Here is a 26188-nt window from a genome sequence, read left to right on the forward strand (position 1 = left end):
AGGGGGGGGGGGGAAGTTGGGCCGATCGAGACAACATTGCCCTAGGGGGGTCCGGGAAATGCCCCCGCGAAATTTTTGTGTTCTAGACGCCCGAAAATAATATTTGAGACGTTCTGAGCTATCTTTCTTTTATCTTTATTTTTTTTTTAACCTCCCAAAAGGCGGAGCCGGGCCGGCCCCCACCCCCTAAATCCGCCCAGATAGACGGTGTATTTTAATAACAATAAACATATAATAGTAATACTGTGGTAGGCCTACTGCAATAAAAAATAATGCTAATACAGTAATTAAGAATGGCTCCTGCGCTGGCCTATAATGATAGTGTGCATGCTTTACGTAGTTTTAAGTTAATTTTGTTCTGAGCGAGAAGTTTTGCGCTGTCTATATTATACAAAATATATTATCTTTTTTAGCGTTCAAAATTTATAAATAAAAATATCTTATTTTAGAAAACGTGTTGTCATCTCCATTCCCGGCGAGTGTGAAAAATTGCTCAACCGGGAATCGAACTGGAGCTTTCTGCTATGCGGCACTGGAGTGTTTCACTTTTTTACCGTTCAAAATTTGTGTACAGTTCTCCCTCGAATTTGAGACTTGGGACCTGAACAATTTTGGGGTGGTCTCAGGGTTTCGTCTCCACTTAGAGGGTTAGCTTTGTGTTAAAAGATTTGATGATTGTTATCTGGATCTTTGAAAAAGTTGTCTCGAAATAGAGGTTGCACTGCATGTATAGTTTACATGTGTATACATTTTGTAATAATTACCACATTGACGATAGTCGAAACCAGGCTTTAGCGGTAAGGCTATTCATTTATGCTCACTGGGAGGAAAAACTCAGCATCAGCATTCCGGTGTGCAATGGCATGTTCATTATCATCTCTGCTAAATTGTACAGTATAAGTGTAATGTATATATCATACACGAATATGTATTTGTAGTTAACATTATTTTTGTTTTTAACTTTTAATCAACAGTATAATTCGATATTTCATAGAAATGAATCAGATTGGCTTGACTGACACTGAGAGCATGCGACTCGGAATTCATTGAGTGCGGATCAAAGGTTAAATGCTATGTATTTATACTGAATAAAAAACAAGGTTTCAAGGTTTATACAGTTTTATGCTATTTTAATGTTACTTTTTACACGTTCGACGTCGGGCCATAACAAGGAGTTTTATAAACAAAAATGTTAGTTTGGTTGGCCGCACACACGAGTTTTAATTATATTCACGGGCCACAACAAAATTGACATCGGGCCGCAACGTACCCACGTGTGGTTTATGTGATTGACAATGATTATGTTTTTTAAAGCTTGGTTTCCATAAAAATCGCTACACGCTACATCACCGACCCCTTTGGCGACGTTGATTGGCCATTTGAATCAGGGAGAGATCCCGATTGCGACGGGAACAGCTACGCAATGCAACAATTGCAGTAAAAAAAAAAAAAAAAAAAAAAAATGTAGCGACTATGAGCGATTGTATGGAGATCAAGCTTAATATAACTTTAGAATTTGAATACATATGTTGGGTTGGTTATGCACTGAGGAAAATTAAAGGAAGTTATTAGAGGAAGAATAGAACGATAAGGAACAGCAGAAAGAAGGAAGATGTTTGACATGAGAAGATGTACAGTACTTATAAAAAGGAAAGTACTGCAAAGAGCTCAGTGGAGGAACTGAATCACATCACAAATGATGAATGATTAATTGTGCCATTACAACTTGCAATGCAATGACATTTAACACAAAACTGTAATATCATAATTACGATAATTAACAATTACAACTATTAATTATCTATTAACATTTATATTGTGCTATTTCCGCAAGTGATGCATAGTATCTCATTATGGACATCCCTGGAGTGCCAATCAAACAGACCACTCAGAACAGGTTCGGGAATATTTGCTAGAACCACAAACAAAGGTGTGTTTGCTGTTGGTTTGTGGGTACTTTGCAACAACATCTAAGCGGCAGGGTATAGAATAGCATAACAGTCAGACTGGCGAGTCTGGTATCCTGTCTAGCATTATTAATTGAATACATAATCACAAACATATTCTTCATATACACTATTATTGTATTACATTTTTACAATATTTTTTCAATTTTATCCACCATACAATATAAACCCCCTAAAACACAATTTAAAATGTTTAAATGCAATATAACAACATTATACATACAGTATATGATTAATTTTTCATTACCAAATACAATCCAATTAAAGGTCAAAATATAAAATCGCAATAAGGACATCTGACTTTATTTGGAGTAATGCACTTGTCAATTGTAATCCCCCTCCTCAGGCCCTCACAATAGCAGGGCACTATCCAGGACTGAACCGGGGATGTACATATATTTGTATCCTCCCCATAGTGCTGGGAGGTGTAATTGAACTGGAGAGGGCAGAGAATTCTAAATGTCAGTGTAGCCGGAGTTTCGGGCATTTGTACTGCAAAATAGCTGGGTAGGTGGCCAGGACTTGTACATGTACATACAAATTTTTAAAGTTATATTTCCGGCTAAGCCGTCACTAGGCCTGGGTCCGAGGAAGCTTGGATTGCATTTGACAAGTGTGCTGGTGGCCAGGACTTGTGCACGGGCATAACATTTTTTAAAGTTACATTTCAGGCTAAGTCCCCACTAGGCCTGGGTCCAAAGAAGCTTGGATTACAATTGACAAGTGCATAGGTCATACTGAGATGAACAGTATATAAATACTAATGTGCACAACTTTCTGTTGAACATACTCAGTCCAAAGTTTTGACATGGAACGATGTACCCTTAATGACTGATAAACTGAAAAAGATAGATAGAAAAGAGGGAAAAAAGATTATAATTTGTTAAATACATCTACTATTATAAATTATCCCAAGTTTATTTTTGTTAGATAAATTTTGCTAGAACAATAGATCTTCATCTCGTTCATCTATCAGATTGTGGGGCTCTTCTTCTGTTCTTGTATACGCTGCCAATCGTTCTAGCTTTTCCTTCTCATTCCTCTCTCGGATTATTTTCTTCTTTTCTTGAATCTTCTTTAACCTGTAGAATTCTTCTCTCTCCTTTTCATCAAGTTCTGTTTTGATGTATTGGATAGTCTTTTCTATTCTTGGAATAATAACTAAAAAAAAAAAACATTACAACCACTTTTACAATGGAGATTAAACAGTCAATGCCCTCACAAGGTGAGGAAAGAAGAAGTTTAACGTAAATGGCAAAGAATTAAATCTGATATTACGAAGAATTATTATATTTTCATGGACATGCTAGAAAGCATGCAGTAGTTCTTCAAATATATTGCTGGATTCATTTCAATATACATTAGGAGGTACAGTAAATATACAGATAAACATAGAGACAAAAATAGACACACAGGGAAATAAATATCCAAACAGACAAAGGAGAAACAGGAAGATGAATAGCCACAGTCTTATCCAGTAATATTTCCAGGCAGGGCCTTTGGGGCAAAAATAGGAATGACTTCTGTTTTGAACTTGTTGTTTTGGTTGTTAATTGATTAAAAAAAAAAAAAAGAACCTCAGATAGTCCTATATAATTTTTGTCCAGGCTCAATTTTGGTATTCCCTTCAGTTCAGCGCCCCGGGCACGTGCCCGTCTGCACCTCATGTAGTTACGCCTCTGTTTCCAAGAAAGAATAAAATACCAGGAAAGACTGAATAGAACACATACCATGTTCAATAGCATTGACTCGTCTATTGGTGATCTTAATAGCCTCGTCCAATGTAATGAATGAGGTTTGTAGAGATGCCAATACCACTAATAGTTCAACAGCTTTAGCATAGTTCTTCTTAAGAATATCTATCTGCTGACCTCCTCGTGAAAGACCAGTTAGCTCATAAGCTGTGGAAATAAATTATTCTTATTAGATTATATGAACAAAGAAAAATAATTTTCTAGAAAAATTTTTTCTAGAAAAGTACTAATAATTTAATTGTTTAAATACAGTGAAAGTTTTACTGATAATTAGCATGTCACATTTACAAAACATAATACTGTACTTTAGCATTAAAAAACAAGAAAAAGTACATATTTGCCTAAATAAACAAATAATGGATGCAAGGATAACCCACAAAATCCTTGCAAAGAATGTGTCAAGATTTAAACAGGAAGCTGTCTAATTAATCAGATAAAGGATTGGACACTTGGCCTTGGAATGATAAGCTGGGCACTATACCAGCAGACCACTACTTTCAGTTTATTCAAGATGAATACTTACTGTCATTTCCTTCAGAGTATGGTTCAAAAACTGGGAGGTTGACACCTGTGAAGATGAGTAAAAATCAAATATATCAACATTTTTTTTCCAAGTTTATTCATGGTTAATTCACAAGTTATTATCATCTGTAAAGCATGGTTTCCATACAATCGCTACATGCTTTCGACAGTTTTTGATAATTGGTTGGTCAAATCAAGGAGACTTCCCAACTGCGTCGGAGTCTGCAAACGCAGCACAACGATTGCACTGAAAAAACTGTAGCTAAAGTGTAGTGATTTTAAGGAAACAGGGCTTAACAAGTAAATAAGGCTAAACTTTGAATCACAGCAATAAGCAACCATTTTAATTCAGAAACGATTACTGTACATTTATATACACGTGGCACAAACATTTACTGAAGGCTTAAAATCTTAATAGGATCAAGAATAATTACATCTAATTTGATGATGTTTAATATTTGTTTTTTCATACTATCATTATCTGTCTTTGTATGTAGATTTACCATTTTGCTCACGCTTGATATCATACTATAGAGGGCGCTATACAGAAATACATGGCAGTTGCTGCGAAATTTGATGGTTGTGATAACTTAATTAACAACCAATAGATAACTATCGATTTTAAAGTGTTTCTTTAGAGATTGATCATATGTTATAATTTGGTTTTCTGCTTGAATTAAAAAAATAAAAACAAACTGCACAGGAATAAGAAATAAATTCATTTTAGGTTAGATAGAAGCACCATTGTCAAAACATTCTTACCTGCAACATTTTCTTTCTTACTTCTAACTTTAGTTTGTGCCTTTGTTACATTTTGCAAAACCATGTGGCTGAAAATAAGATATATATTCATGAGGATACAAGAATTCGCAGTTGAGTTTCTGGCCTCATTTAAGGATGATGAGTTCAAATTACTATTTCAGTTTTGTATATTTTCTAAGAAATATTAACATAGATCTTGTGCTTTGATCAAGTTAAAAAAAAAACTTACAAGAAAACAAAATTTTATTTCTATTCTTTTTTTCACCCTCCTCTGACGATCCTTAAAATAAAAATAAGTTTGCGAAAAAACATATAAAAAAGTCTTCCTTATATATTTATATTTTTTATATTTCATTTATTTTTCTATTTGTGTTTTTGTGTCTTTGTAAACATATTTTTAATTTGTTTGAAAAACAAGATAAAATTCTTAACCTTATATTGCCACTTGTAAACTTAGCACCAGCAAGTGACAGAGAGGCTTCTTTCATGCATTCTCCCATCTTCGTTTTAGTCTGCAAAAAAATATATATATTAAAAGATTACCATGTTAATTAAATAAAACACAAGCTTATATATATTTAAAAATTTGGATAAGTGATTGCATGTACAATAAACAAATTCGAAACATTTTCCAAAGCAAACTGACACAAACCAAAACCTATTAAGCCGCATTATAAAAAACAATACAGATAAGTTTGAATTCACTCATAGCTTTAAATCTCTGTCCACAATTTACCAAATTTTCTATGATAAAAATAATTATTGTATGCCCATATATAGTCATGACGTGCCTATATATGTCATCATGACCATATTTAGGTAAGTCACATGTTTTTGGACATTTATTTAGCTCTCTCTACACTATCAAATTTCATCAAAAAAGTGTTACAACTTACATAAAATGTGATGGAACAATATCATAAAAATACATCAAATTGCATACAAAAAATGTGATGTAATTTGATGAAACTGAATTATCAAATCCGATTAGTTGGTATGATTTGTAGCGTTTGCTTATTGGTCAAAAGGTGTTTTCTAAGAAATCTGACAACTTTTTGACAGACAACATAAAAAAAAATGTTGAACACATTCAACTTTCTTTTTGATACACTTTTAAATTATATGATATGATGTCATTGTGTCATTCTCGTACACGCTTTTGTAACATCAAAGCTAGACTGTTGTAACTCATTGCTTTAAGCTTTGTGAGCTCATTGCAAAAAATGTGCTTATTGTTTAAAATGTGCTTATTACTAGATTAGTTGATTGCGAAAAGTGTATGTGAGGGTATTGTTTGTGTCTTTTACATCACAAGAATCACTTACATCAATAATCTTTCCTAAAATCTTCCTAAATCGTAGAATAAGTGCATCCGCTTTCTTCTTAAGCAAACTGTGTCCTTTCTGGGCTCCCTTCAAACGACTCTTCATAATTGTCAGAGCCCTGAAAAGATATAAAACAATTCTACGATAGTCAATGGTAAATATTTTTCAATAAACCAATACCAAAAAGGTACTGAGCTCCATTCACAGACACCCAACTGGATAGCTTTTTACCCCACCCCCTATGTACATGTATATCCACCCTAGAGCAACCCTTGCCTCCACGCCTTACAGACTTTTCATTTGGTCATAAAGTTCAGCAAGTCTACATTTTTTATTGACTTGGTACATTATTTTAAATGAAAACAGAAAATTAATTTGCTCTCTACATGTTTCTGCTGGAGGGCTGAAATGTGCATGTTAAAGAACGAAGAGTAGGCTAGGGGACTACTTCTGGGAGGGTGTGCTAGCCAAGGTGATTCCTAGCCAATATCACCAGCAGAAGGACCCCATTGGAAATAAGTCTTTCAACTTTCATGGGTTATCCTTGCTTGGTGTTCACTTCACATAAATCCAATCATTGAAAAAACATATATATGGCAAAAACAAGACAAACTAGTTACTCGTCGCAAATCGTGCTTCAGAAAAAATGGCTAAAACATGATGGAATGTCAAATTTTTAAAAATCTATTTTATTGCACAAAACAACATTTATATATCATTAATACATCATTCTAAGCTGTTAATTTTAGCCATTTACAATGTTAAAACAACACATTTTAAGGATTTGATGATAGTTTATGCATGAGGAATGCCCGAAATCATAAACTTTGAAGGCTGATTTTTCATATATTGTTCTTTAAACAGCTGTACAGTATGTTTAAATGCTTGTAACTTCTTAAAAAAATGTCGGATTTAAATTATTTTCTTTACCATATTATAGGTCTTACTTTACTCTTTAATCCTGTATTAATATCTCAAAATAGATATTTGCGACGAGTGACTGGTTTGGCTTGTCTTTGCCACATATATAAACAAATTTAAATGGTTATTCTTTCAACATGACGTAGGCTCTATATTGAAAATGAATTTTAAGGTTAGGGTTATGCCAGCTCCACCAATCAGCACCTCGGATTCAGCTACAATACTGTATAGCCAACCATGGGATGACCAAAAATCGATGAGAAAATATCACTAGCTAGCCTAGGCTAGGCTTAGCTAGCCTAACCTATACTAAAATTGCTTTATTCTTTTTCCCTTTTTTTATTTTAGGCCACAGGAATGAAAGTTGTAGGTTTGCGTCCACCGCCCGCATGCCTAAAAAGCTACCGCACGAAAATTTTCATTATTTTGAAAAGTTCATTATTTTGAAAAAAAATATACTTCGTTTTAAAAAACGGACTTTCTAAGTCGTAAACAGACAGAAAAACGATCTATTCATCACTGATCACTCGTCGCGAACACCGAGTGAAGGCAGGCCTGGCCACATCGCACCATGATCGCCGATCACTGCTCAGGTCATTTTCGGGTCAAATCGATCTTTCTGATTAATAGGAAATCTCGTATGTTTAAAGAGGTCTTAAATGTAGAAAAGGATCTGTTTTATATAGGCTAGTGTACATTTATGACTGTAAGCATTGTTTCTTGCTTGGGAATAAATGTAAAATTACCAATGCCGCGGCTTGTGCACAACATTTATAAAAAAAAATAATGAATAATGAAAAATGAAAAAATGCCTCATGTGTTTTCAAAATTTTTCGGACGCAAACCTACAACTTTCATTCTCGTGGCCTTATTAAAACTTTATTACAGTATCATTACATTATACATACACAGTCAATGGCAGAGACTATAGTATTCACTTAGTAAAGAAGTATTACTACTACTGTACTAAACAATAACAAATAGTTGCGTAGGCCTAGCCTCCTTCACACCGAAAATCTTTTGACTTATTGTTAGGCCTGGCATGCTAAACCAAGCCCTTCCAAACCGCCCAGCAGTGGTGTGTGGTGACTTTTCGATCAGCCATGGTAGGGCCTAGCTTAAATGCCACTGGAAGTAAAATAAAGCCATTACAATAACATGCCAAATGCCACTTACATTCTAGAAGGGAACACATCTATACGATCTTTTCCAGACATATTGACACCCTAATAATTAGTTAAAAAGATGATCTCTGCACGACCCTGAAAATGCAGCGAAAATTCTCAAATCACATGACGTCGTGAGTAGCGATAGAGGGCAGTAGATACATTATATTTTTTTGTGATCATCTCTTATAAACTGCCAAAAGTGCCAACAGACCAAAACAACTGTTTTCAATTGAATTACGAAATTTATACTACATAGTACAAATTCTTTACATTGCTTACAAGCAAATTTAAAGGTCTATAATCTTTTGAATATTGCACTCGCGGGGTTGCGGGGCCTTCAAAAGAAAAGATCGATACAAGATTTTTACATCGATACAACCAAGGAGGTATAAAAATTGTAAAACCACATTACAAAAAAACCAACTGGATAAGAAAAATACATCAAGGATAAAAACATTTATTTTAAATGGTTAAAATTTCAATAGGAGGATTCAAAACATTAATAAGAAATTTAATCTATTTATTTAAAAAAATATTTTAAACTGATCAAACATAAAGTAATAATAATATGTGACTGCTAATTAAAAGTCGTTTAATTGACTTGACAGCAACTGATTAACAAAGCAAGCAATTCAATTGAAATATTGACCATTTTCAGTTTCAGTTTATTAGCCTGAACAAAAACATTTCTCAAGTCCGTGGGTAAATGGCTCTTTATCATCGGACTGACTCTAAAATCAGGTTGGTTGGTTCTTTCCTGTTTATGTGGCGCTAAGTAAGTCCCATTTATAACTTTTGTTGTTGAAAGTAGGGGCGGGTGTTATTAGATTGTCAACGTCTTTTACTGTAGTACAAACATTAATCAATTAATAAAGCTTAAACCAACACAGATTTGATAATACAATTTTAATAATCTTGTTTTATTAAAGTGTAATTTTAAGTATATTCTTTTAGCAATTGTATGTTTTTATGGACATTATACTGAAAATAAGTACAGTCTTGAGAAAAATTGCACTTCGTATTATCCTAAGTCAGATCTGATGCCCTGGTCAACAATTTATGAGAAGTGCATCAACAAAAAAGTGAAAAACATTATGAAGGGGCATAGCTACCCTCTCTATAATTGCTATAATAATATTCAATAAATCTGCAGGACATGGCTAACGTCCACCGAAAACATATTTGTTTTTAATAGTATCCACATGTTAATTATAATGTTAAAAGATAGACTCCCATTTCACACTCTTTTCACTTTACTATTTTACATACTGTATTTTTGTTGTTTTTTTACTCTGACTTTTCAATTTACTATTTTATATATTTTATTTTTGTCGTTGTATGTAGTTTAAGATCTGTCCACACTATCAAATTTCCTTTGACAAAAAACATCATGACCATATTTAGGCATGTCATATGTTTTGTCAAATAAAATTTGATAGTCTAGACAGGGCTTTATACAGATATAGACCAATACTGAAGTTCTTGAATCTAGAAAGCAAGTCCGGTTACTACACTGTATACCGTATTAGGGCCCATTATTTTGTTTAATTATCTCAGTGCTGGCACCAAAGTTGGGATGCACACACTTGGACATATCGTTACACTTTTCTGGATTACAGTGATCGATAAATGAAATAAAAATAATATATCTCCACATACTACTGTATTTCCTCCATGGTAAACTCAAGCAACTACTGGGGGTTTTTTCAGTCGCCATTGAAAACCTATCGATAGAGGGCGACACAATTGTCATGACAACAGGCACGCTCAAGTTCCCTGTTGACTGTAAACAAGGAAGTGGTTTAGTGTGACAAGAGACACCTGTTGAGTTGAGTTCGTAAGATTTCAGTTTCATAGATTTATATTATCAAGCCCAGCAAATATGAATTCACAAGAATTGCAAGAAATAAACAATACTCGTGAATCATGGTGTGCTGTAGAATTAAGCAATCGGCAGTCCTGGTGTAGAACAGAAAGGAAGCACAACCCAGATGCATTTAAAAGCACAGCGTTCAGTCCAAACAGAAACCAGGAAACAGCGTCGAGATGTACTTTTGAAGTCAACGATAGAACACACAGAGAGCGACGACATTTCCCAAACAAAAGCTGTAAGTATTTTAGTGTTTCGTTTATCGGACTAGTAAAAAAGCTCAAAGCTTAAATGACCTACTTACACAGGAACATTACAAACAAAAAAGATCGAACTAAAAAAGGACGAACTAAAGACTTGTATAATTTAAATATTAAAAACATATCCTTGTCATTATAAATGAAGGTTCTTTTTATAAGACCTACCATTTCGTTGGTTTTAAAAACAGAAATATTTATATGCACGTTGAATATCAAGTAAGTTTGATTTCTTTTTGTTCTACAGCTTACAGCCATCTAGCTATTTGAGTCATTATCACATCCATCAAGTCAACCACGAGCTGAGAAGATCGATGATGGTGCTACCATGGCGACGGTCACACATGCTATTTGACATGAATACTGATGTGGGTGAACTTGTTCAACTTTTAAACTTGGAGCAATATTAATATATTTCATCATGGTGCATTATCAAATATAATCTAAAGTTTTGAAAATTAATAATATGCAAAAATAATAAATATGCATATCTTAGATAGCCTATGCATATTCATATGCATCAATGTTGGACTTGTAGTCGTAGAATTTAGATTTAATGGAAACTTGTTGAATAAAACAAACAAATTGTTGATCTAAGCAATCACATTTGCAATAAATTTGATATTAAAATATATGTTTGAAAAACCCTACAAAATGCACAATTAAATAACTTCCAGTTTCAACTGAATATTAGATATGAAATTTTGATTTTAAAAATATTATTACAGTAAAATTAAAGCAATGCAATGTAAAAACTAAGCATCCCTCTACTGTAAGGGTCACCTACTGTTTTCATCATTTTATGAGTACAAAAAAACTTATGTGTGGGGGGGGCGGGGGTAAACTGTGTACTCCAATGAAAATAAAAAACATGATATCTTTAAAATGACAACAAACTATTTGATGTAAAATTGTTACGTACATAAAAATAGTCTGTTTTCTCTTCCATTGATAGGTTATTAGCTCATTGCAATGCCACTAATTTTTTGTATCATGTATTCAATATTTTTTTTTCCCTGAAATTGTAGACTCGCTGTATTTTAGTGTTTTATATTGACTTTAATTATGTGTTATGTAAAAATTATAATTTTTTTTATATATAATTGTTAGCAATATAACTTCTATTTTACAATATTAAACTTTTTCTGACTCGTACTATATCAATAATTATTCCAAAGAAATACAGCTTTAATTGAACTTTAGGCGAGACTTTTTTATACCTTGTTTAGCCAACCTACCGACCACCAATAATGGCAATTTTGAACAAAAATAAAATAATTATTTATTATGTCAAAAAATGGAAATTTCATAAACAAATAAAATGATACATATATTTTTATTACGCCCTCTGCTCCCCTGAAATCTCCAAAAATAATTAATTATATAATATAAATTTAAAGCATTTATCAATGTCATTACTACACTAATTCATTAATTCATTTAATTCATTAATAATAATTTATTTATATTTTCTCCTCTGCCTAGATAGTATTGGCAAAATAATTTTGCTAAATGAGAAAAAAAACTTTTATTTTTATCTACTCTCTGATAATCTTTAAAAAAAATATGTTTGCGAAACAAGGCATATAGAGTCTCAATTTATGTTGCTAAAAACTATAATTGCAAAATGTACCAAATAATTTTTACATTTCTGTTGGTGCCTTGGAAACTATCCAACCAATGAAATGTAACGTTACATGTAACCTCATGACCTCAAATAATAATCTTACCAAAACGTCGAGACAACCAGTTTTTTTTTTTTTTTTTTTTTTTTTTAATAAAAACCATATTCTTACACATGGTGTACCAAAAGTTGTATTATTTTACTCACCATGTAAACCTTCCAAGAAATATTACCATAAAACAATTTATGTGAAATGTTATGAAGTTGAATGGTAGTCTACTGTATGTATTAAAATAAAAAACACTGAAAGCTTCAAACATGCTTGAACTATTATACTGTACTGTATACCAAACAATTTCTTTAATATGAATTATTTTACATACTGTACTAAAATAATCTTTTATATAATGTATGTTGTGTCACTTGTGTGTATTTTTTAATAAATAATTCTAATAACTATTTTTCATTATTTATGATTTTTATTTACCATATTTATTATTTATTAAACAGGATTTTATATTTTTATCATTGCATTGGATCAATCAAAATATCGAAAATACAGATCCCTGGGGAAGCATTCCATAATGTTTTGTAGTTAACATTCAAGTCGTCTAAGTGCCTCGTATATTCCCGGATGGAGCAAGGCTAAAAAAGATGGCAAAGACCAATCCAACCCCCGCCCAACCTGCTGCTAAAAAAAAAAAAAATCAGTATAGTAGGGCAAAAACATCACTCCTATGATATTTCCTAATACAAACATATCATAATACAAGATTATCACTAAAATATTACTAAAATGGTTAAAATTCTGGAGTTATGACCCCTGGACCCAATATTTTTAAATAGGAACTCCGACCCCTTCGTTATGCCACTGCTTCTAGCGCTCCCAACTTAACTATTCTGAAAATATGGTGACCCCGATTGAAAAATTTTGGATCTGCCCCTAGAATAGAGAAGGAACGCACCCAACCCTTCTCACTCAGACTGACAAGAGATTCCACCGCTCAATCACCTCTTTAAAAAAGCTGATAGTTTTGGAAAAAGTGTAAGCGCATTTAATCTTGTTTGTCTTTTGACTTCATCAGTGGTTATGTTCTTGATTTTTGCAATCCATTCACAGGAGATGGTGATATTTGAAGGTTCGTTTCTTCCCTACCAAAGAAAATGCACAATTGTAGTCAATAATTAGAGAAAGCTAAAATCTCACACACAAACAGGGAACTAACACAAATGCATGTAACCATTAGTTTCAGACAGTGGCGTAATGAATCACAGGGACTGTGGCCAGAAAGTTTTTTGAGGGCCCTTTTAGTAGTCGATTGGAGAGACTCCTTCACAGCAGAATATCAAATAATAATAATTGTCGACTTATATAGCGCATATTGTAGAATAATAATACTGTAGCATGTTATATTACTATAATTTAATTCAAATTCTCTGTGAATTCTTAGTCGCCCTTTACTTCATTATTCGCCCTCCCCTCCCTGAGCGCCCATAGGCTTTGCTTCACTGGTTGCAGACCAAAATGAGGAAAGGACATCTATCTTCCTTCCCCAACTTCCTTCCTTTTTACTGCCTAAAACCTGTTTTCTGGAATACCAAAGATAGAGCTACCCACTCACTCTTATGTTTCCCTTCCTTTATAAAAATGATCTATTCCAACTGACACAAACTCCTATAATCGCTCAGACACACTGATGTCAACTTTAAACAAACCTCTTTCTCTGGTCCTAGTGCTGGGGCATCTGTCTCTAGGAGCAGGTTTTCTAAAGGGATTTTGGCCACCAACCGTTGTTTCTGCAAGATTACAGGAAGAGACGTCAAAAAAATTGCAAATTGCAGAGAAAGTGAACAATGATGGAAAACTAGAAAATATTTCAAGATCAATATACCAATTAATTAGTTAATTAACAATAATCAATTCACCTGTTCACTCCTGATAATTGAAGGTGGCACTGAAAAGTAAAATCCACATTCAACACCTTGCATTGCTACTGAAGGTTTACCATCAAAAGCATGTAGAAGAACCTTTGTTGCACCTGAAAAAATTAATAATATAAAAATGTACAGTATGAAAAAATGAAAATGGCCTACCTGCTTTTACAATTACATTAAATTATATTCACACTGCCTTTTATTAATTATACACAAAGAAAGCATACAGGTTAAAAATTGAGCTGAAAGGAGCACAGTTGAACAGGTGCAACAGTTTCATATATTGGGCATCTTATAACCAAAAAAAATGCGAGAAAGAAATATATATATATATATATATATATATATATATATATATATGATTGATTGTTTGACTAAAAAGTGAATTATAAAGCTCACCCTGTTCCTTCAAAAGGTTAACTGTTGGTCGCCCAGCTGACCGAGAGTGGACATTTCTATTTTGGAAACAAAATGTTGAAATCCATGTGTCATTACTCTGAAAAGTTATAGGTTTAAAAAAGAAAATATATACAGTATCATAAAATGCTATGAAGAACATATTGCTAAAGATGAGTGTGTTTTATTGGTTGTATGTTTGAATGCAAACCCTGACTACTGGTTGCCACCAGAAATGATCACATCCCCAGGTCGTCGGACAGTTTAGCCCTTTCTAAATGTACAATTGGCGTATCTACGACAGCTTGTGCCTCTTTTGCACCCCCACTGATAACTGGTGGAATCCACTTTGGTGGTGCTGTACCATACAGATCTTTACATAGCCTTACCCTCTGGTTTAATTCCCGCCCCTGATATGTTTCCGACGTAAAAAACCTGTAAATATCGTTAATAACTTTGCAATAAACCAACAGTTGTAATTAAAATTTTTTATATATCATAATGTCTATAAATATATAGTCCTGTAAAATATCAGAAGGGTATGACAATTTATTGCCAAGTTGCAAACATGCAACATTTATCTGACAAATTATGTTATTTTGCCAGGGAACGGCCGTGGTTACCCCACTGATATTAAGTCTTCAAACATTTGAGGGTTAATTGTGACCTAGATAAGAATAATTAATTAAAACTAACACTGGTAGATCCAGTCTCTTGGCTAATTGAATTTGTTGAATGAATACTTGGCGCTGTTCATCCCTCTGCTCTTTCGATTTGCAGTACCAGGGAGTGAAATCCAAACCAATCTAAAACAACGAACAAAAATTATATACTGTATGTCAATTAATATAAAGTAAATTAACTTTATTAATTGTATTGTACTGTAAATTAAGTGTTCTCATTCAACATTAATTTATTTATGTATTTAAAATAATACAAAACTACTGATGCCCTACATACAAAATCACAACAAATGCAGGATTTGGCAGTAGGGGGTGCGCGAGAGTCCACACCACCTCAGCCGATATGCAAACATATCGAAAATATGTACCTCTCGGTGTTCGGAAATTGCACTCTCATACTTTTAAAATCTTACCAGTACTATGTTCATTAAATATCAACAATACAATATAAACATTTTTTCTTAACAATTAGGAGGGGTGCATCTGCCCCAGGAAGTTATTTAAAATATCTTGAAAACAAAATACTGCCCTCATAAATGACAAAATGCAATATTTCTATATTTTAAACATTTTTTTTAATTTTTGAGAACTACTCACATGAACCTACCTCACCAACAGCAACAAGTTTGTTCGCATGCTTGACAACTAGATCTAAAACGCCCTCTAGGTCACTGAGACATGCAGCTCTCTGGCCATTTACTTGGTCATTCTGAAAAAAATAAATAAATAATTGTTCATTTTGTCAAATATTTTGTTGTACTTACATAATTTGGTATAATATCTTCAAGTACCTGAACAGGATGAATTCCGAGACTTGGAAATATAAAGCCAGGATATTGATCAGACAATGAAAGAACTTTCTCAAAGTCTTCTTTAAACTCTGTCACAGCCACTATCCCTTCAACTCCCGATCAGAAAGAACGGCTAACAAAACGATTTATTGAGGTAAGACACTGACGATATCTTCAGGCCCTGTCACTCATGCAGGACCTTGCATCATTCCAGGTCAGTCGGGTGAGGTTTTGCTGTGCGAACATGAATGTCAGGCTTCGTGTTGTATTACTGTATTAGGCCTGTCTCTTATACACATCTAGATGTGTATAAGAGACAGGTTTAGCCCTTTCTAAATGTACAATTGGTGTATCTACGACAGCTTGTGCCTTTTTGCACCCCCACTGATAACTGGTGGAATCCACTTTGGTGGTGCTGTACCATAGAGATCTTTACATAGCCTTACTCTCAGGGTTAATTCCCGCCCCTGACGTTTCCGACGTAAAAAACCTGTAAATATCGTTAATAACTTTGCAATAAACCAACAGTTGTAATTAAAATTTTTTATATAATCATAATGTCTATAAATATATAGTCCTGTAAAATATCAGAAGGGTATGACAATTTATTGCCAAGTTGCAAACATGCAACCTTTATCTGACAAATTATGTTATTTTGCCAGGGAACGGCTGTGGTTACCCCACTGATATTAAGTCTTCAAACATTTGAGGGTTAATTGTGACCTAGATAAGAATAATTAATTTTAACTAACACTGGTAGATCCAATCTCTTGGCTAATTGAATTTGTTGAATGAATACTTGGCGCTGTTCATCCCTCTGCTCTTTAGATTTGCAGTACCAGGGAGTGAAATCCAAACCAATCTAAAACAACAAACAAAAATTATATACTGTATTTCAATTAATATAAAGTAAATTAAATTTATTAATTACATTGTACTGTAAATTAAGTGTTCTCATTCAACATCAATTTATTTATGTATTTAAAATAATACAAAACTACTGATGCCCTACATACAAAATCACAACACTGAATGCAGGATTTGGCAGTAGGGATGCGCGAGAGTCCACACCACCTCAGCCGATATGCAAACATATCGAAAATATGTACCTCTCGGTGTTCGGAAATTGCACTCTCACACTTTTAAAATCTTACCAGTACTATGTTCATTAAATATCAACAATACAATATAAACATTTTTTCTTAACAATTTAGGAGGGGTGCATCCACCCCAGGAAGTTATTTAAAATATCTTGAAAACAAAATACTGCCCTCATAAATGACAAAAAGCAATATTTCTATATTTTAAAAATGTTTTTAATTTTTGAGAACTACTCACATGAACCTACCTCACCAACAGCAACAAGTTTGTTCGCATGCTTGACAACTAGATCTAAAACGCCCTCTAGGTCACTGAGACATGCAGCTCTCTGGCCATTTACACGCCCTCTAGGTCACTGAGACATGCAGCTCTCTGGCCATTTACTTGGTCATTCTGAAAAAAATAAATAAATAATTGTTCATTTTGTCAAATATTTTGTTGTACTTACATAATTTGGTATAATATCTTCAAGTACCTGAACAGGATGAATTCCGAGACTTGGAAATATAAAGCCAGGATATTGATCAGACAATGAAAGAACTTTCTCAAAGTCTTCTTTAAACTCTGTCACAGCCACTATCCCTTCAACTCCAGCCTTATATTGGAAAATAAAAGTAACTATATCATTATTACATTCTACAACTAAACTACTGTACTGTATTTCAGTGTGTTGTATTTGCCATTATTAAAAAAAACAACAAATTAACAATTAAACTGTCACACCTTTTTTGCTTTTCTTATCACCTCTCCAAAATCCTGTAAAAAATGAAAACATTCTGTGTGTGTTATTTTACAAGAAGAAACTATGCAAAATATAATTGGGATTAACAGTAAAGATTTATATTGAAATGAGCACTGTATTCATTGTCTTTATTCACCAACACAAATTGGTTCGAGTTGACCATATTTGGTAAAGAGCTGACTACTTTGGTGTGAAACCTTTTTCTTCCAAACCAAAGACAAAGTAAGTCCACTCCGGACTACCTTTTCTAGCTCAGCTAGGCCTAGCTAGAGTATGAGTGATGACTAATATTCTACATGAATCAACCTTATCAAACTCTGACGCTGATATATGACAATGTCCGTCTATAAATCCATTCATAGCGTAGTTTCAGTTTCACGATTGAAATTAATTATTTATTAGGCCAACATGAGTCTGGTTGTTTATTGTTTTGTGTTTTGACAAGAAATACAAACGTCGACTGCTAACACGAGGCATGCGCAATATCGCGAATTTCAAACAAACAAACACACTTTTTGGGCTTGCTTGTTGTTGTTGGCGGTGAAAATTCAAAATGGACGATGTAAAACCTTCGCAGATTTTATGCCATAACAAGCGTTCTGTAAAACATGCTATATGTGCAGTGTGTTCAGCTGTTAGTAAAGCAATTGCAGATAGTAGTCAATTGAATGACGATCAGAAAGAACGGCTAACAAAACGATTTATTGAGGTAAGACACTGACGATATCTTCAGGCCCTGTCACTCATGCAGGACCTTCCATCATTCCAGGTCAGTCGGGTGAGGTTTTGCTGTGCGAACATGAACCTCAGGCTTCATGTTGTATTACTGTATTAGGCCTAACCTACCTCTCTCCAGACTGGTGTTGCTGTGCTGACACTGTTATTCTTGTGTTTAGCCTGCAATGCAGTTATTTATTATTTATTAATTTAATATAATATAGTTAGTAAATTTCTTTAAGTTTGTAAGAACAAATAAAACTGAGTTAAAATAAAAGTTTGCATCTTTAGAATACTGCCCACATGCATGCCAGCGTGCCATCATCATCATCATGCCGTCCCATCCCATGGTATGCTTGCTGGGAATTCACATGGACTGTTTCGGTGTGGTCAGGGTAGACTCCCTAGCAGGCTGCAGGTTAGGCCTTATTGCCGAGCTAAAAATACCTACTCCTAACTTACATGTTATTGGAAAATGTGCCAATTCTCAAGGCTTTTCCAAATATTTGAGGTGCAGAAATCATTTCAATATTAAAGTCATACTCCATCTATATTAAAGTAATTCCATATTAATATTATATAAAATTGTATATTGTTAGATGTATGAAACCACCCAGCATGAAAACATCTTAATAGATGGTCAGACCTGGAGCAATGTTGGTGAGGAGACTCCTGACAAAGCACAAGGCAAGTTTGTTGTTAACAGTTTCCTGATGAACTATCAAAAACTAAATTTATTTAAACAGCATGCTTACAAATTATGCAATCATTATTGTGTAGGCCTAGTTAATTGCCAGTTTTGGGCATGTCCAGATGTAAATGACACTGCTTGCCTCACAGGATACACAGCCAATCACAGGAAGGAGATTTCAGAATATTTACAGCTATAATTTACTCCTTAGTGGGTGTGCCCAGGTAAACATGACTTCGTCTCTCATCACATCCTATCAAAAGATTTCAAAATGTACATTTTCATAGGCATGCTAAAAATTTATATTGACTTGTAATCACCATAAATAAAAATATTTGATTCTTAGTTGAGATTTACCAAATTTATTAAGATGGAAATTTATTTAAACAGCATGCTTACAAATTATGCATTCATTATTGTGTAGGCCTAGTTAATTGCTAGTTTTGGGCATGTCCAGATGTAAATGACGCTGCTTACCTCACAGCATACACAGCCAATCACAAGAAGGAGATTTCAGGATATTTACAGCTACAATTTAATTCTCAGTGGGTGTGCCTAGGTAAACATGACTTCGTCTCTCATCACATCCAATCAAAAGATTTCAAAATTTACTTTTTCATAGGCATGCTTAAAATTTATATCGACTTGTAATGACCATAAATAAAAATATTAGATTCTTATTTGAGATTTAACAAATTTTCTAAGATGGAAATATTCCATCTTAGTAAATATGGTAAATCTCAAATATAAATCAATAAGGATCTCCTGTAATAAGAATCCAATAAGAGTGGAACATTAAAAATATTACAATAGAAAACCATGAATAATTAATGTTATTTATTTTTAGAATATGATCCAATCGATGTCAAACGACGCAGGGAGGTGGAGGAATTGGCAATAACCTTGGATGCACAAATAGTAACGACAACCAGTAAGAGAAAGAACTTCCCAAAGGCAGTATCACAACAAGTTGCTCGGAAACTGATGAGTGAACATGCAGCTCTAGTAATGCAAATTAGCTTTTATTTTTAAATTGTTTTATTGTTAGTATTATTATTGTTATTGTTATATTGTTCGGTATTTAATGCTATTGCTGTATAATATTTACTGCAATATTGTAAATGTTCTATTATATTATAGTAGAACATTTAGAAAGTTGAAGAGGTGATCGACTTCTGCACGTAAGATTAAAACAAATAGATAGAGAAACTTATTTGTTCCCACTGCTATTAAACTTTTTAATTTTTCCATGTTGTATATAGTGTTTGTTTCTTATTTTTAATTTCTAAAAGATCAATTTTTAACAGATTGTAAATGAGGTGTACTACTGTGTACTATATATATATATATATATATATATGTTTTTGTTATATTGTTTACTGTCAAATGGCCAAACAAATTTCCTCATCGTGGGATAATACAGTAACAATGTTTCATTGAATTGAATTGATTATATACAGTAACTACAGTATTATAATTATAATATTAAAAATAGTAAGGACTAATATGCTATGTATCATGGTAATTATTATTTTTATTGGTAATTCTTTCAATGTTTGTGTATTACAGGAAGAGTACCACCCTACCCCAGAGGCTAATGTCGATGAGGAAATCAAATTCTCATTATCACAAGCCAGTAAGAATATTAAGCAATTTTGTTTTGTATTATAATATGACATAATAATATGACATAATATGACATTAAGATATGTCATCATGATAGCTGATGACAAAATAAAGTTAAAAACATTATTACTAAAGAAGTATGATATGCAATTTTTAAGGTCAACTTTATTTATTTTTCATCATTAACTACCATATTTATTTGAATAAACATCCAGCATTGAATAAACGCCCCTCTCGAATAAACTCCCCCTCTAGAACCTCATTTGGAATAAACATCTCCCTCAAATAAATGCTGCCACCACCCCCACTCCCCTAAAATGACTACACAAACAAAGCAACATCATTCTCAACACATTCTATTAATGGTCTACACCAGTAGATTTACAATTTTTCTAACCTGGTTGGATCAATAAGTCTTTATGATCACGCAATGACACATTTTGACTGTAATTATGTGTTGTAGTTCCACATTTACAGTGGAATTAGGGGCGTATGTATCCATTTTATGCCAAAGAAAAGAAAACATGTCCCTCGAATATATGCATTCCTCGAATATATGCATCCCTCGAATAAACACCCCCTCAAAAACCCTTTTCTACAATAAACACCCCTGAGTGTTTAATCAAATATATACCGTATATATTTGATTAAATATATACATACCGTATATATTTAATCAAATATATACGGTATGTACTTAGGACATTTTAAAACCATATAGACCGTTGCTGCTCTATATAGAGTATAACGACATCACGATGAGGCTTTGAGGGTCCTTTTTGACCTTTTCTTCTTGTGCATTTATTATTTACTTTTGTGTAAGTAGTAATATTAATTTTGCACTAAGTTTTGGTTTGATTTTTCAGGTGATAGTATTGTTAATGCAAAGCTAAAGGAATCAGCGGAAGGCATTCTGTCATGTGTAAAGGTAAACTCATTCTAGCTTTGATCAACTTATATAATCCCGTCACTATGCTGACTGTGTTTGTATTAGATATCCATCAGTACTCAAAAAAATATATTCATTTAATTGAAATCAAATCATAAAAAAATATTTTTTACTATACTGAAACCTCCTTCCAATGTTTTTTTTTTATCTTGTAAAAGCAGTCAATCTGTTGCTCACCACAAGCTAATACAATTAAAGTTTGTGAACTCATAAATTTAGTTTTTCATTACACATATTGGTTGTCAAGGGGGATTTTGTATTCTTACCTCACAAATTTCTTAATAATAGCAGGATGTATTTGAAAGCATTTAATTATTTTATGAACTAACGCAAACTACTTTGATTGTGCTTATTCATGGAATGAGCGAGAAATTTTTAAAGCTTCTCCTAAAGTTGTTTTTGACTTATTTTGTTATGAATCAGAACCTACAAGTACAGACAAACAAGAGCAGAAATTATTGGCATCACTATATCTTGTCTCTAATTTAAGTAAAACTTGATTGAATATACAGTATTACTTTAAAGTTTAAACCTTTGATAACAAGGTGTGTTTTCATTTATTCATTTGTGCTAATACAACATACACAAATCTGACAACTATGATCTGAAAACGTATTTCCAACAAGTTTTATAAGATGAATAAATTTTAGTTATCAATTTTAATTTCAGACTATTCCATCTCTTGAAGAAAAGTGTGAGAGAGTAAATCTGGCATTGAATTCTTACTACAAAGTGCAGGAAAGTAAGACAAGTCAAGTTATCGATAAACCCAGTCGTGGGGAATCTGTCATGGCATCTTCGATGAGGGAGCTAACGTCAAGGATCACTACTGAGACGCCAAGCCCAATTAAAAGAAAAAGCAATGTTACAGATGAGACGTATGTAAAGAGGTTAAAAAATCACCCAATCAGCTATAACCTTCGTCGGACATCTTTTCCAAACAAGAAATATGTAAATTAATTGATACAGAACTAAGAACAAAAGAAAAGAAAAGAAATCAGAGACACATGACATCAGACTGGCATAAGCTAAACTGGCTAACAAAATCTATTTTGTTTACTGTTAATTTTTAACATGAATTTTGTGTTAGCTATGTCAAATATATGATAATTGTGACTACTGTATATTTTAAAATTTTGGTAACTTGTGAGGTCTCTAATTAATGGTAATAGTTTCTGCTACTAATAAAGTAATCTTCTTGATTGTGATACCATTATGGTAGAAATATTATTGGTACATTAGTAATGTATTAACAACATTAAAATTAATATTTAAATGGTAATTGTTTTCTGAATAATTTGTTAATAAACTATTATGCTGCAAGTCTTCCCATCATGCTTTATTCAGTAGTTGCCAGGCTGACCATGGAATTGGTCCATTTTGTGACTAAAATCATTCTGGTTCAGTAATTGGTCAATCTAGTGTAACACTACAGTATGATTCAATATCTGATAATGTTTATGTGTACTATACAATAGTCAGCCATGTATATCTTGCTGATTATTCTTGGGCAGAGTTTCTGTTTCAGATAGGCATTATCTGGGATTCTGGAGATTTTAAGATATTTTCCTCATAGAATATGTTGATGAATTTATGGTAATTGCAGATATATAAACTGCATCAATTCAAAAAATGAAGTCCTTGTAAATAAAATGGTTTTGAGGTGGTTCTTGAATACATTGAATTTCAAGAGTGCATTTATATATACTGTACTGTATTAAATGCACGCTATCATGTTGGGATTCAATATTTCGACATTAATTATGTCATCATCAGGAATGATACTACATACTGTACTAAATTTCCTATACAGTATTTATTGTCCGTGTGTGTGCTATTGTGGCGAAGGATAGAATTCAGTATGTTATTCCTTAGATCTTCTTTTACTTATCGCTAAATAGATTAAAAAACTAATGAATTTTAATAATAAATTGATTGATAATTGTACAGAATTATATTTTAGAATGTATTATTGTATAAGCAAGCTTGATTAATTTGTGTTTATCTTTAAATTTAAATTTTTCATTTTAAAATTTTCCCTGTCTATTCTTTCCTTATAAACAATGAAAATATGTTACATGCATATTTAGTGTATTAATAAAGTCATACGCTTGAAAGTAATTTCGTTTTTTTTAATTGACTGGCCATTTGTATTCATTGACTTTAAAAAAAAAAAATGAATTTTAGGCCTACTAAAACTGTACTCACCAGAAGTAGGTCATTTCACGCCCTTGGAGAGCCAGGCTACCAAATGGAACTTTCCGCTAAGTCCCCCGATCCAGGTACCACAAAAGATACCGTAAACGTACGTAGTTTGTAAAACACGTGCGTTTGTGGACAAGCGCGTGTTCTTAACGATTTTCTGATTGGTCAGTTGTTACGTTTGGGATCTATTTGATTGACACTGCAAGAAAGAGCCACTTTTAACCAGTGAAGCGTGACCAGAGCTAGAGGAAGAGCAGGCTAGGAGGAGGCATGCGCAAGAAGATGGTCCGAGAGAGAGAGAGGAGGGAGATTCAAAAAAGTTTTTTTTCAACAAGTTAGGTAGATAAATGTTAATTAATTAATTATTTATAATTCCTACTCCTGTTCCATTGCAAAATTACCATTGCTTTAATACGCATAATGTCATTGAGTTATATTAGCCTAGGCTAGCTAGGCAGAGGGTAGGCCTTAAGCCTGCTACTACTAGGCCTGTAGGGTAGCCTAGGCCTAGCTGGTGAATACAGATCATTTCGGTCGCGCTTCGTTTCGGTCGCGCTTCATTTCGGTCGCGGTTTGTTGTCAACAAATATACGGAGCGCCAATGGAGTTTCGAAACGCTAAATTTAATATAACTAGGCCTAATTATCATTGCAAGTTCGTCAATCGGTTTATCATACTTTTTTTATTTATGTTTTGTTGTATTTTCTTATCTAATAAGTAACAACAGGCTACTTAAAAGCAAATAAAATTAATACTATTATTACTAAACTATCAATTAATATTATCGGACGGTTTTTATTTTCGTTTTGTTATGAATCCTATGCTTTCTACTGCATAACAAATACAGCAAATAAAATAAATACTAAAATATGATATGATGTTATATATTATTATTATTAATATTATTATTATTATTGTTATTATTATTATTATTATTATTATTATTATTATTATTATTATTATTATTTATTTACATTGTATCTGGAAAAAATAGCCAATTTGTCATTTAAATTACTGTAACATTAGTTTATTAACAATTATTTTTATTAGTATTAAAGTTTGTTGTTTTTATTTTCGTTTTGTTATGAATCCTACGCTTTCTACTGCATAACAAATACAGCAAATAAAATAAATACTAAAATATGATATGATGTTATATATTATTATTATTAATATTATTATTATTATTGTTATTATTATTATTATTATTATTATTATTATTATTATTATTGTTATTTATTTACATTGTATCTGGAAAAAATAGCCAATTTGTCATTTAATTCAACCCAACAAAATTATTTTTATTAGTATTAAAGTTTGTTATTGTTTTTATTTTCGTTTTATGAATCCTACGCTTTCTACTACATAACAAATACAGCAAATAAAATAAATACTAAAATATATGATGTTATATATTATTATTATTATTATTATTATTATTATTATTATTATTATTATTATTATTATATTATTTTTTTTTATTTACATTGTATCTGGAAAAACCGGCCAATTTGTCATTTAAATTACTGTAACATTAGTTTATTAACTATTATTTTTATTAGTATTAAAGTTTGTTATTGTTACTATATTACTGTATAACTTGGTGCTATTTTTCTTTTTTTACAGAAACAACGTAGATGTTACGAAGTTGACCGAGTTTGAGATACGTTTTTTTGGTTCTTGCTATATATATTGATATAATTTTTATTAATGCTTGAATCAAATAAAAATCTATAGAATAAGTATAGTCAATAGATTAGTTTCGCATACGTTTTTTTTCTTGTCTGTTACGTTTCCATTTACCATAAATGTTCTGATCATGTTATAATAATATTGTAAAGGAAATATGTATTTCCATATTTATCCTATTTCTTTAGTTGCCAATACATTGATAATTGCATGCGGTACATTTTAAAAGCCTTTTCATGCTTCTGTTATATTCATAAGCCCGAGAAAATCACTCAACTTGCTAGGCCTATTTCTTTAGTTGCATAACTGGAGTATAATTATGGAAAGAAATGTTTCCACATATTTATTGCTATGGTACTCTTAAGGCGAAGATGACACAAGGTTTGTGATTTCTTGTTTGTTTTATTTCCATTTTTGTTACATTATTGCAAAGACAGAATTAGGTCAGATGCTAAAATAGACGACTAGCTATTTCTAGGTACAAACACGTAC

The 26188-nt window shown here is 32.6% G+C and overlaps 5 protein-coding genes across 8 annotated transcripts in view; 3 read left to right on the top strand and 2 right to left on the bottom strand.

Annotated features, from left to right (window-relative positions):
• Positions 1-1113: 1113 nt before the first annotated feature.
• Positions 1114-8583, bottom strand: LOC117111936 (V-type proton ATPase subunit D-like). The gene is made up of 7 exons (XM_033254983.1): positions 8428-8583; positions 6331-6448; positions 5438-5517; positions 5006-5073; positions 4245-4289; positions 3698-3868; positions 1114-3128 (listed from the first exon to the last, which is right to left on the bottom strand). Exons 1-7 carry the CDS (start codon positions 8466-8468, stop codon positions 2908-2910), a joined length of 744 nt encoding a protein of 247 aa, XP_033110874.1. The 5' UTR covers positions 8469-8583; the 3' UTR covers positions 1114-2907.
• A 1618-nt stretch (positions 8584-10201) lies between these two features.
• On the top strand, positions 10202-11280 carry LOC117111919 (protein SPATA45 homolog). The gene is made up of 2 exons (XM_033254956.1): positions 10202-10528; positions 10795-11280. The coding sequence occupies exons 1-2, from the start codon at positions 10303-10305 to the stop codon at positions 10815-10817; spliced, it is 249 nt and encodes an 82-aa protein (XP_033110847.1). The 5' UTR covers positions 10202-10302; the 3' UTR covers positions 10818-11280.
• Positions 11281-12297: 1017 nt separating this feature from the next.
• On the bottom strand, positions 12298-18268 carry LOC117111917 (putative deoxyribonuclease TATDN3). Of its 3 annotated transcripts, none has more exons than XM_033254953.1 (10): positions 18126-18268; positions 17801-17833; positions 17553-17672; positions 17458-17470; positions 17325-17413; positions 16729-16838; positions 14506-14561; positions 14098-14210; positions 13888-13968; positions 12298-13323 (listed from the first exon to the last, which is right to left on the bottom strand). In XM_033254953.1, exons 1-10 carry the CDS (start codon positions 18177-18179, stop codon positions 13180-13182), a joined length of 813 nt encoding a protein of 270 aa, XP_033110844.1. In that variant the 5' UTR covers positions 18180-18268; the 3' UTR covers positions 12298-13179. The 3 variants fall into 3 exon arrangements, with proteins under 3 accessions (XP_033110844.1, XP_033110843.1, XP_033110845.1); XM_033254952.1 differs by having other exon boundaries at positions 17526-17672; XM_033254954.1 differs by lacking the exon at positions 17553-17672.
• A 72-nt stretch (positions 18269-18340) lies between these two features.
• On the top strand, positions 18341-23923 carry LOC117111918 (kinetochore-associated protein NSL1 homolog). Its single transcript, XM_033254955.1, has 6 exons — positions 18341-18528; positions 19136-19223; positions 20075-20232; positions 20797-20863; positions 21720-21781; positions 22472-23923. Exons 1-6 carry the CDS (start codon positions 18373-18375, stop codon positions 22760-22762), a joined length of 822 nt encoding a protein of 273 aa, XP_033110846.1. The 5' UTR covers positions 18341-18372; the 3' UTR covers positions 22763-23923.
• Positions 23924-24244: 321 nt separating this feature from the next.
• LOC117111907 (leucine-rich repeat-containing protein 57-like) overlaps positions 24245-26188 on the top strand; it is a 5048-nt gene continuing 3104 nt past the window's right edge. The window contains exon 1 of one of the 2 annotated variants that reach the window (XM_033254940.1): positions 24245-24346. The gene's annotated coding sequence lies outside the window, so the exon portion shown is untranslated. The remainder of the gene's footprint in view (positions 24347-26188) is intronic. The other variant, XM_033254941.1, reaches the window with a different exon arrangement.

Source organism: Anneissia japonica, unplaced genomic scaffold, assembly GCF_011630105.1.
Source record: "Anneissia japonica isolate Jap-2015-1 unplaced genomic scaffold, ASM1163010v1 scaffold1594_len1068242_cov183, whole genome shotgun sequence".
Taxonomy (NCBI): domain Eukaryota; kingdom Metazoa; phylum Echinodermata; class Crinoidea; order Comatulida; family Comatulidae; genus Anneissia; species Anneissia japonica.

Coding starts and splice junctions, on each gene's coding strand:
- LOC117111918 (XM_033254955.1), top strand. CDS start 18,373: ATGGACGATGTAAAACCTTCGCAGATTTTATGCCATAACAAGCGTTCT. Junction 18,529..19,135: donor TAACAAAACGATTTATTGAG/GTAAGACACTGA, acceptor GTATATTGTTAG/ATGTATGAAACCACCCAGCA. Junction 20,864..21,719: donor ATTCTCATTATCACAAGCCA/GTAAGAATATTA, acceptor TTGATTTTTCAG/GTGATAGTATTGTTAATGCA.
- LOC117111936 (XM_033254983.1), bottom strand. CDS start 8,468: ATGTCTGGAAAAGATCGTATAGATGTGTTCCCTTCTAGAAT. Junction 5,518..6,330: donor TTTTAGGAAAGATTATTGAT/GTAAGTGATTCT, acceptor ATTTTTTTGCAG/ACTAAAACGAAGATGGGAGA. Junction 4,290..5,005: donor TAAGAAAGAAAATGTTGCAG/GTAAGAATGTTT, acceptor TCATCTTCACAG/GTGTCAACCTCCCAGTTTTT.
- LOC117111917 (XM_033254952.1), bottom strand. CDS start 18,179: ATGAATGGATTTATAGACGGACATTGTCATATATCAGCGTCAGAGTTT. Junction 17,673..17,800: donor TGATAAGAAAAGCAAAAAAG/GTGTGACAGTTT, acceptor TTCCAATATAAG/GCTGGAGTTGAAGGGATAGT. Junction 16,839..17,324: donor AACTTGTTGCTGTTGGTGAG/GTAGGTTCATGT, acceptor TTGTTGTTTTAG/ATTGGTTTGGATTTCACTCC.
- LOC117111919 (XM_033254956.1), top strand. CDS start 10,303: ATGAATTCACAAGAATTGCAAGAAATAAACAATACTCGTGAATCATGG. Junction 10,529..10,794: donor ACATTTCCCAAACAAAAGCT/GTAAGTATTTTA, acceptor TTTGTTCTACAG/CTTACAGCCATCTAGCTATT.